The 11076-nt window shown below is 47.0% G+C and overlaps 3 protein-coding genes and 1 non-coding gene across 4 annotated transcripts; 3 read left to right on the forward strand and 1 right to left on the reverse strand.

Moving 5' to 3' along the window:
- Window positions 1-27: 27 nt before the first annotated feature.
- Window positions 28-2148, forward strand: LAESUDRAFT_699590 (uncharacterized protein). Its single transcript, XM_040906387.1, has 7 exons — window positions 28-429; window positions 501-679; window positions 734-802; window positions 861-1341; window positions 1404-1473; window positions 1523-1609; window positions 1663-2148. Exons 1-7 carry the CDS (start codon window positions 88-90, stop codon window positions 1755-1757), a joined length of 1323 nt encoding a protein of 440 aa, XP_040764508.1. The 5' UTR covers window positions 28-87; the 3' UTR covers window positions 1758-2148.
- A 78-nt stretch (window positions 2149-2226) lies between these two features.
- Window positions 2227-3056, forward strand: LAESUDRAFT_136307 (uncharacterized protein). Its single transcript, XM_040901304.1, has 4 exons — window positions 2227-2313; window positions 2369-2549; window positions 2617-2673; window positions 2731-3056. Exons 1-4 carry the CDS (start codon window positions 2303-2305, stop codon window positions 2887-2889), a joined length of 408 nt encoding a protein of 135 aa, XP_040764509.1. The 5' UTR covers window positions 2227-2302; the 3' UTR covers window positions 2890-3056.
- A 193-nt stretch (window positions 3057-3249) lies between these two features.
- Window positions 3250-5597, reverse strand: LAESUDRAFT_758947 (cysteine proteinase; the record flags this gene model as incomplete). Its single annotated transcript, XM_040912520.1, has 11 exons — window positions 3250-3429; window positions 3478-3564; window positions 3615-3770; window positions 3832-4270; window positions 4324-4370; window positions 4423-4496; window positions 4547-4603; window positions 4653-4682; window positions 4731-4812; window positions 4871-5325; window positions 5381-5597. 11 exons carry the CDS (start codon window positions 5595-5597, stop codon window positions 3250-3252), a joined length of 1824 nt encoding a protein of 607 aa, XP_040764510.1.
- A 307-nt stretch (window positions 5598-5904) lies between these two features.
- On the forward strand, window positions 5905-6008 carry LAESUDRAFT_t45. The gene has a single exon. It is a non-coding gene; the product is annotated as a tRNA-Met (tRNA).
- Window positions 6009-11076: the final 5068 nt, after the last annotated feature.

Here is an 11076-nt window from a genome sequence, read left to right on the forward strand (position 1 = left end):
TATCGACGGTTATATCCCGGTCTCCCCCCACAGGCTTTGTTCGCAGGACGACTATCCCAAGCACTCTGCTTGAGTCACTCTTTTATCATGTCATCGCAACACAATGCACACCCCGCTCTTTCCACCGACCCCACACACTTATCTCCGCGGCTCGACGCGGACGGTAAGGCTTCTTATGACGACCTCATCGACCAGTATGCGACCTACAAGGCGTATACCACTTCCGTTCCCGCCGATGCTGGTCGCACAGACAATCAAGAGCCTGTCCCACTCTACCCCCTCACTCAGCAACTGTCTAATTACAGTGAAATATCTCTGAAGGACGTGAAGGACCTTGACGGGCATACAGCACAGCAATTAGACTGGGAATATCCTCCACCAGCCACCAATGCCGAGGTGGCAAAGCCGGAGCTCAAAGACTGGTTGGAAGTAGTGCGCCAAACAGTACGTGAACTACCTGTGAAGCCCTCCACTGCGAGACGATGATCCACGTTGTCCAGTTCATACCAGATTCTATTGCTTGTCGCCTATATCTATTGACTGTTCTCGTTGAGACGGCAATAGATTTGGCAATAGAGGCGGAACTGTTCATTCGCCTCCAGGACTCGACGGCCACGAGCTCTAACTTCCAAGAATCTAAGAAGATGCCTATCTATCTCAGTATCTTTGCCATGGCTCAGTACGTGTTTTTGTACTCTCACCAACTGTCGTTCTCTGAATGGACATACATCAGCGTGTTTCAATTCGGGATGGCTCTGGATGCCGTATATGCCCAAAACACTTTGCAGTTCATTGCCCTAACGTAGTTATCTCTATCTCTTTTCTTTGGGTTCTTTGCAGATTCTAAGCCATCTTCGCAGCATTTTCAATGCATTGTTTCTGTTCTATGCCATCGTTCAGATCGGCGAAATTGACAGCACCTCGATTTCGGAAAGCACATCCGTTATCTCCATTCATGCTCTCACCATGATCATTCCTATCATCATCTCCGTCGCGGAACTTGCATACATTGCTCTTGGCTGGAAGATCTACAAGGAATTTGGTTGGAAAGTGTACAAGTACCTTGGTGCTGATCGCCGGATCAGAGCCATGTACGCATACTACCAAATTTTCCTCTGTCTGGTCAAGTTCGACCTGTTCTTCTGGGTGGGGTTCTCTGTGCAATTCATCTGGTTGGTTCTGAGCAAGCACAACACGGAGTACTACCTCACGTGCCTAGCTTTCCCTGTGTCGATACTCGTCCTCATCGACGGTCACATAGCAGCACGCCGTGAAAACAAGTGGATGATGTATATCTTCATGACGGGCTGTTTAGGAGCGTTGGTATACTTTATGTATAAGGTCAGTCCCAGTTCTGTTGGTCATCGATCACAGAGCTGATCCGGGCTCGCCGCAACCTCTAGCTGGTAAAAGTGTTGCTTTTGCGCAAAACAGCCACCTACATTTTTGTTTGGAAGACACTGACGATATTCTGTATGTAAGCTCACCGTATGTGCGGGTAACCTGCTCACGTTAACCACAGCGGTGATTGCAACCATTCTGTTGATTACGACATCCGTCTTTGCGTGGATGGTCAGGAACAATTTTGGGCGAGGCTTGGCGAACCAGAGTGAGTCGCTATCTGCTCCATATAAAATGTTCCTTACCAAGGGCTGGCAACAGTGTCCAAGAGCGAGAATATGGCACGGCGCGGCAAATCCCAGGACCTCTACCGAGGTCCAATGAGTGGCCATCCAAACCGGATGAGCATCGAATAAGGGCTTCCATGCTATTCTTGGGGCTCGCGGACTTGTACTCACGCACATGTATCATCTCTTCAGCGAGTACGCGGACGCATCATTCAAACGCATTCGTACCTATTCGCCTGCATTACTTAGTTCCGGCACGTTTGACCCTTCGTCCCCTTGCTTGACACCGCCTTTATTGCCGTCTTCTCGCGACGGTTACATACACTCGCCGCGCCCGATCGGTTGTTGCTGGTCTTCATTCGGGTGCAGCTATTTACATATTGTCACATACTACATGGTCGCTGCGATCCGCGACGTCCTCGCCTATTAGTACTACATGTTGCCATTGTCCCGGAGATAGTACGATCTTGCGCTGCTGTATTGATAGCTCAGGATCATCAAATGCAACAACACCATTTTCTCACCGAGACCTCTGCACCATCAATTGTGTGCGATCATACGATCGACGTGGAACGACGACGTGGTGGCGTCTATAAGTGAACGTCCAGGAGCTCAGGCTCGGACGCGTTGAGTTTTCTCTTCTTCCATGAGGCTAGCTGGTCTGCCGGTTCGACATGTCGCAGCGGTACATTTTGGACCTTGAATGTTCCTCCTGATGGCTAAATCCTCATCAGATTCAGGGCAACGGCCTCCCTGCGCGACCGCTCGGCGCTTCTTCCCGAGTACTACACTCCACCGGCGTCGGGACGGTCCTCCCCATTCCATCTCCAGCCGGGCGGTCAACGGTTTGCAGATGATCTTGAGGGTCAGAATGACGAGCATCTCGAGGGGCTAACTGCCAAGGTGAAGATGCTGAAGGACGTGAGTAACGCTGCAACCTCCCTGTCGAGGCATATGCGCTCAAACTATCATGTTCATAACTTGCTAGATCACGATTGGTATCGGCAACGAAGTGCGCGACTCGACCATCCAGCTCACACACATGGTGCGGAGCCTGATATCCTGCCGCATTCCCTGCAGAGTGGCTGACTAACAGTCATAGAACGACGCCTTTGCCGAGACATCTGGCATCCTATCTGGCACCTTTCGGCGGATGAACAACATGGCTACCCGTCAGGGCTGCCGGTGGCTGTGGTATATCGTATTTCTCATAATCGTCTTTTGGTTCTTCATCATAGTCTGGTGGTTTCGACGACGATGACATCTACAAGCTACGCTGTCGCTCCGGTCTCGCATATACACGCAGTATTCATTCTATCGGTGCAATGCGCTATTGCTTCCCATCAGATGTTCACCTTCTGTGACTTTGGGGATTTTCAATTGGTACAGCAACCAAGGCCGAGCATCGGGGTTGGTGTCACTGCTAGAACATCATGCTGAGACGCAGATCTTACTCGCACAACAAAAGCTGAATAATGGTACACATCGCCCATCCTTTGATTGGTATAGTACAGTTGACGAAACGAATACAGGACTATCAACGAAGAAAGATCACCAGGAGATACTTTGTCAGCAAATAACTCAGAATAATGGACCCGAAGGGACGTGAAGACATCGCACTCTAGATTAAATCATCCCGCAATTTTCCATGGCCGAGCTCCCAAATCATTCGTCGCCGCATATACGGCATGTGCTCTTGTCTGAAGTGGAAAGATTTCATGTCTCTCGAAAGGCTCTCCATAACCTGACAGGTGAAGACACCGCAGTCAAAACCATTGTTTTGCCGAGGCGCTTCATCCTCCTGGAAAAACATGTGAGCGTGAGCATCACACTGATGGTGTGAACGCACTCCTGGATGGTAGTCTACCCAGCCAGTGAAGTCGAAAGGTATGTTCTTCTTGTGACGGTGCTCGTTGTCGAGATACTCCCTCAAACGCTGCGGAGCATAAAAAAAGTCCGATAGACTTATGACGTTACAAAACTCACCTTGAAAACCTCTCGATGGCGTAGCGGCTCACCCGCGAGACGCAGACTGTCGTATGATTCTATGCGCTTCCGTCTGAAGTCAATTGCAGCTGCCGTCCAGTGCGAATTGCCGTGATTGACCGGCATCAATATGAGCTCCTTCTCAAAGAGATCAAACTACATTTATTAGCAAGCGTTCAGGGACTGTTAGGTAGATGATGTCAGATCGCGAACTCACGTTCTTCGACCATTTCCCGATGTTCCCTTTCTTGTAGCCACCTTGGAGTTTCGTGAAGAAGAAAGAGTTGAAGAAGTGCAAGTCGACCATTCTCTCTCCGCCTGTGTTACCGGCGCCAAAATTCTCCTTGGCAGCTTGCGAACGAGCCATGATCATCTCTCCATAGGTATTGATAACCTCGTCATTGAGCCACTCCGCCGGACATAGCAATGCCAGGTCGGTATGAGACCCTCTGGAAGCACCACCTTTGCCAATGATCCTCGCTTTCCTTTTCAGCAGTGCATCCACCGCACGGTCGTCCTCGGGTGGCAGTCGTGATGGGATTTTTGGGGCTTTAGGCCGAACTTTCTCTAGGCGGCGCTCTATTTGTTCATCTTTGTCTCGTCTTTGTTTGGCGGCAAGGATCGCTTGCGTAGGCACAAACGGCTGAGGAGGTGGTCTAACACAGTGGATCAGCTCAGGGCAAACACATGTTCAAAAGAAAGGACGAACGTTGCCAATGTAGCCTTTGCTTTATCCAAATGATGTCTTAGAACATCCTGAAAGTATACTTCAGTGATCAGAACAAGCAACTGCGACAGGTACACTGACATCGTCGAGCGAATACCTGTGCTCCATCTGAGATGACGTTGACCTCTCACGAAGGTCAGCCATGGACGCCGACGCTGAGACTGAATGTGAGACTTTTGCCAACATGAATGCGTCGAACACATACTTGAAAGCATGCCAGTGAGAGTTTGTCGATCTACATGTTCTGCATAATCCATGAGGCCTGTGGACAAGCTATTAAAAACGGCTCGAAGCCCACCACATCGACGTACCTCTGAATGTATCAAAGTCGGCAGAGCGGTCTGCACAGGACACTGAGCGATGTCACAGCACGTCATCGACAAACATACCTTTTTGCCGTTCCACCTCGAACAACTCCCTCAGCATCGCGTCTCTATCCTGCTTGGTCTTCTCTGCCACGTTCTCCTTGTACTGCAGCCATCCATATTGTCAGTGTGACATCAACGCAATTTCAAGAGGGAACACGAACTCGTTTTTGCAATATATGGGGTCTTTCAATGAATGTCGGACGGTTTGAAGTTTTCTGGCCCTGAAATGTGGCGTTATAGGGCAGTTGCTGTTGAAGATGTTCCGGGACAGTGCGACTTTGTGGCGACGAGAGACGTTCACCCGTTTGTGGCGGCGGTATATGATCGGCCTTTGTGAATGACGCGGGATTCTCTGCTCCTTGCAGTCCTTTTGCGGATGATATTGCCGCATCCGTGAACGCTGGTGCTGTCCCACGAACTCTGGGTTTGAGCGGAATGCGCAATGACATTCGCCCCGACGGAGGAGGGCATAAAGTTGGCTGTGAACGGGCGATGACCAAATATTCCGATAGTTCTTCGGATACCTTGTTCGAAGATGAAGACTGATTTGCCGTGCCCGCTTTCGACGCGGAGGATGGACAAAAAGGGCTAGTTGCAGACAATGCATCATCGGTTCCTGTTATTCCAGCATAAGTATTGAGTAAGTTACACTACACTACAACACCATTCACCTTGTAAGAGCGAGGAGACAGAATTCCATGTGGATCTCGCAGTCTCCAGCGTGAGGGTTACGAAGTCCATACCCAATCGCATCCACCGCGCTGGGAGGCCCTCCATCTGGTTTGCGCTGCTAGTATCACCGTATGCGTTACTCTTGGACAGACGTGGTTGTTTGGCGGCGCGTAAAGGAAGAAGTGGTTCAGGGGCCTCGCGCTTGCGAAGATTCATGCGGTGTTCGTCGGTGGTGGTCTTAGTCGTAATGGATTGTTGTATTGCTGTGGTTGAACCAACCACGCGAAATGGCCCTATGGGCAAGAACAAGTCTAAAGGAGGTCAGAAGCGAGCGATGCAACGACAAAGGGGAGAGCGAGATGTCGATTGTGTGGCAGTGACCCGGAAGTGACCCGGAAGTAGGTAGTTGGAAGATCGATCCGCGGAGGGCAAGCGGGCCATGAGGCCAGTGGCCGATGAGCGTCTATGTTGGTCAAAGCAAACAGATCTTGTATTATATTTAACTTATATGCAACTTTTGCAAGCCTTGGTGGCTCAGTTGGTTAGAGCGCAGGTCTCATATGCTATATGAGGTTCTAACTAGGAACTGCAATCCTGAGGTCGTGAGTTCGATCCTCACCCGGGGCATCTTTTTGTATACATCTGTAGATGGAATCGATGAGAATAACATGGCTGCAAGGTCAGAACTTTTGGAATGTGTTTTATGTGCTGGAAGTGTCATTTTCAGGCACTGGGTGAAGCAATCAATAATTTGAGGTGAAAGATGGTAAAAATATTGAAGAAAAAGTTCAAATCTTTTAAGCATCTTCACTGTCAATTTGTGATAAAAGTATCCAAAATATTTTTAACATCTTTTGTTGTGAAAGATGATGAAAGATTGAAAGGAGATTGCATGAAATATTAATATTCATTTCTTCAATCATTTTACAATCTTTCGTACAAAACTATGATGAAAAGTTTCAAAATCTTTTCTCACTCTTTTTTGATCAAAGATGATGCAAATATTGTGACTATGTCACACCCTTGTTTTCATATACTAAGCTAGTACTAAGATATGGAGGTTAATACTCAGGTTTATATGTTAACACTATACTAGTGCTATAGTCAGAAGAGTAAGACTAAGATGCCAATGTTAGCAGTATGCTAATACTAAGATTTAAATGCTAGTACTATGCCAGTATTAAGGTCTGAAGGTTAGTACTATGCTAGCATTCAGCTGGTACTAAAGCCTGAATGCTAGTACTACACTAGTACCAAGCCAGTACTAAGATCTGAATGCTAGTACTATGCTAGTACTAAGGTCTGAAGGTTAGTACTACGCTAGTACTTCGCTAGTACTAAGCCAGTGCTAACATCTAGAGATCAATACTATGCTAGTACTATGCTAGTACTAGCCTTCGGACCTTAGTGCTAACATAGTACTAACCCTTCAGAGCTTAGCACTAGCATAGTACTAGCATAGTACTAACAATTGGACTTTAGCACTAGCTTAATGCTAGCATAGTACTAACCTTCAAACCTTAGCACTACTCTGCAGACCTTAGTACTAGCTTAGTACTAACCTTCAAACCTTAATACTAGCATAGTACTAGTATTTAAATTTTAGTATTAGCATACTGCTAACATTAGAATCTTAGTATTACTCTTCTGACTATAGAATTAGTATAGTGCTAATATATAATTCTGAGTATTAGCCTCCATATCTTAGTACTAGCTTAGTATATGAAAACAAGAGTGTGACATAGTCACAATATTTTCATTATCTTTGATCAAAAAAAAGTAAAAAAAGATTTTAAAACTTTTCATCATAGTTTTATATGAAAGGTTGTAAAATGATTGAAGAAATGATTATTGATATTTCATGCAATCTCCTTTCAATCTTTTCATCATCTTTCACAACAAAAGATGTTAAAAATATTTTAAATACTTTTATTACAAATTGACAGTGAAGATGCTTAAAAGATTTGAACTTTTTCTTCAATATTTTACCATCTTTCACCTCAAATTATTGATTTTTTCACCCAGTGTAGGACAGTATCCCTGACTCTGGACAAGTTGAGAGATGGGTGGATCATGTAGATGGGTTGAGTAGGTAGAGTGAGACTCGAGTGAGCAAGTATAGAGGTGTGAGGATTGAGCGGTGATGTGGGCCTTTGTCTGACTAAGCTGTTGACTTTGAGTGCTATAGGCAGTTCTCCCCAGCCCTATGGATGAGGTCTGGATGCTCTCTAGGTCTCCTGGGCATCTATACTGTGCTCTCCAGCACTATGGATGAGGTTTTAGTGCTCTCTAGGTCTTTGAGGCATCTGTACTGTGCTCCTCAGCACTATGGATGAGGTCTGGATGCTCCCTAGGTCTTCGGGGCATCTATACTGTGCTCTCCAGCACTATGGATGAGATTTGGGTGCTCCCTAGATCTTTGAGACATCTGTACTGTGCTCTCCAGCACTATAGATGAGGTTTGGGGCTTGTCGAAGCTACGAAGTCCAATGAGGATGGTTACCTGAGTTGCTAAAGCTCATGACTAGTGGCGTGAGTATGGGACATGATAACGTGACTTATCAAGGCACTTCCTGAGTCGTGCTGTGGGCCACTAAAGAGAGTGCTGCCCTAGCCAGTGTCGGGAGCTAACAAGGTGTTGGTATTGAGGGTAGACTAGTAGAACTGAATAGGGCACTCCATCCTATTGTGAGGGTAATGTAGAACTTGAGAACTGAGGGGTGAACACTTCGTTGTTTTTGTGCTATGTACACAAGCCATTATATAAGTGTAGAATAATGTCTTCTAGTGTAGCAGAAGATGTTTCTGATCCTCTGAAACAGTCCCAAGACGTTCTCTGCCTCCTCCTCCTTATCGCTTGCAGTCAGAAAACTGGAAGGTATGGGCCCTCAAGGGTCCAGTGGTCTGCTGCACTGTGCTTCTCTCACTTAGAGCACACTCTCATTCCAAACTTGTCAAAATTGTTCTGCTCTGCCTCTTCTCCTTTGTTCTCATAATCAGTGATGCTAGCGTGTGGGTTCTGGCTCATCTCTGAGCCTCATGTATGATCTTTCATGATATTTTACTGCTTCCACAGATTCTTCAGAGTCAGAGGTCCTCGTGCTGTTCTGTCTGGAGTGTTCCACTTGATAGATATGTGTTAACAAGTTGTGCAGTTCTCGGCTGCTCTTCCAGTTGGGCTTCTGAGTGCAGAGCTTTCTGATGTATATCAGTGTGTCTTGGTTGAAGGCTTAGAAAGTTGCAGGGGCATTAGTGAGGCCGAATGGCATGACGGTGTATTCAAACAGGCCAAGATGAGTATGGAAGGTGGTCTTTCACTCATTGCCCTTCCAATGCAGATGAGGTTGAAAGCATTTTTGAGATCAAGCATGGAGAAGATTTTGCAACCTTGAATGCAGTTGAGGAGATCATTAATGAGAGGAAGAGGATAGCAGTTTTTCTTCAAAATAGAGTTGAGGCCATGATAATCTACATATAGATCCAGCTCCCCAGTTTTCTTGCACACAAACAGGATTGGAGAAGCAGCCAGTGAAGTAGAGCATCATATGAAACCTTTCTTCAGGTTGGTTTCAATGTAGTCAAACAGTGCAGCACATTCAGTCTGTGAAAGGGAATAGATCAGGCTGAACGGAGGGGTTTTGCCTTCTTCAAGGTCAATAGCCATATCATATGGATGATGAGGAGGTAGTTGGTCAATGTCAGTTGGAGAGAAGACTGAGGCCCACAGATGGTACTTGTCAGAAATTAGAGGAGCCTCTGGTGAAGGAAGGTTGACAGAACTTGAAGACAATGGAGGAGCAGAGGTGTCAATGGAGGTGATGGTATCATGTAGATGAGAGGTGGGCATGTACCAGATAGCAGCGGCAGTGTCATTCTTGGCATATTTAGTGAAATGCGAGGAGTTGATGAAAGAAATGCTGACAGGAGATGGAGCCTGAGCATCTTCAGGTGAAGAAAAGAGTGCCGAGAAAATCTGCCGGTGACCAAAGCCAAGAACAGGTTGGCAAGATGAGAGAAGAGGGATGGAGAAAACAGCCACAGATGATGTGATGCCTCTGGAATGTCACAGATGTTTCAGGTGGTGGACAGCATCTGGGATCACAGAATGAAGCATGTTGTTGCATAGACTGAGGCCTAAGCTGACAGACATTGATGAAAGTGTGGTGATCGAGGTCAAAGGCACAGTAGGTGGGGCAAGACTGTAGCCTTGGCCAAAAGCAAATAGAGGCGAGCAAGAGATGCTGCAATAGGAGAATGTGAGGTGGTCATGAGCCCAGTTGATGGTGGGGTTGTGCCGGCATAGCCAGTTGAGACTAAGGATGAGTGAATAGGGAACAGAGACCACAGAGAGCACAATATGCTCATCATGGTCATGAATCCGAAGATGAGCCAGTACATGTTGTGTGATGAGACCAGAGGAAATGGGCCGGTCATCTATGGCAGTGATAGGGACAGGTGTGTCCTTGAGTGAATGTGGTAACAAGTGATGCTGTGCAAAGCAGTCCAAGACACAGGATGTCATGGCCCCAGAGTCTACTAGTGCATAGGTGTGAAGAGGTTTGCAGCTAGGCAACATGAGGGAGACACTGATGAAGAAGTGATTCTGTTATACAAGAACGAGGTGAGATGGCGAGAGAGACAGAAAGTGAGGGCATGAGTAGAGTGCAGCACCCATGACCCAGAGGTCAGCTTGACATGGGTACTGCAGGAAGCTGGAGATGAGGGCAGAGCAGTCCCTGTGTCTCCAGAGGCTCTGAAACATTCAGTGAGCTCCCGGCTTCATTTTTTCTGGCTGAAAAGAATCAGACAAAGCAGATGCAGTTTTGCGCTTCACAAGCACATCACAGGACTTGATGTCATGCTTGCCACTGCAGTTTTCACACAAACTCAGAGTACGATGATGTTGCCTTTCCATGTCTGACAGTGGGCTGTGATGACAGACAGTGTTGACCTCCATAGGAATAGGGTCTGTTGAGGCCAGCGTGTATGCTGTGGTGAAGACATGCTGCTCACGAGTAGTAGCTGGGATGGGTAGAATAGTCATGACATTCTTCCAATTGATGTTGAGTTCCTGAGCACATGCATAAATGCAGTTGTCAAAAGTAATCACCTGAGCAATGTAGTCGTCGAAGTCGATAGGTGCCTGGATGGTGAGGAAGAGAGCTTTAATGTCATTGTCACAGATTTTCGCCACAAAGTCTGCACGTGACTTTTCTCACACCACAGATCACGTGCTTCACCAATATCTCAGTGTTATGAAGCGTTCCCCGCTAGAATGTTCAGAACCACGTGTGCTTTCTCACACGTACTAGTCCACAACGTGGACGGAGACTTAGATATAGAATATACCTAACGCCTCCAATAGTCACACAGACTATTAGCAGGGTTTATAGTGTGGTCAAGCCTAGTAGACGATGTAGCAGTGAGGTCCTCACTCCACCCTTGCTAGGCCTTGGCCGCTACAGCTACTGCACGTTCACCCGCAGGTTACTAGGTTCGCTGTTCTGACTCTAGCAAGCGTACAAGCTTACTACCTCTTGAGAGCGAGTACGATTGCATGAGGGTTCTAGAACTTGAGAACATTCAGAGTCACAGGTGGAAGAGGTTATCTTCCAGCTGCTGCTCCGCCCCTTTATATAGTCGCAGACCTATAGTCTGGGGTACTAGTACAAGGGGTCTCCTACAGCTATTCATA

The sequence above is a fragment of the Laetiporus sulphureus genome, assembly GCF_001632365.1.
Source record: "Laetiporus sulphureus 93-53 unplaced genomic scaffold LAESUscaffold_18, whole genome shotgun sequence".
NCBI classification, from domain to species: domain Eukaryota; kingdom Fungi; phylum Basidiomycota; class Agaricomycetes; order Polyporales; family Laetiporaceae; genus Laetiporus; species Laetiporus sulphureus.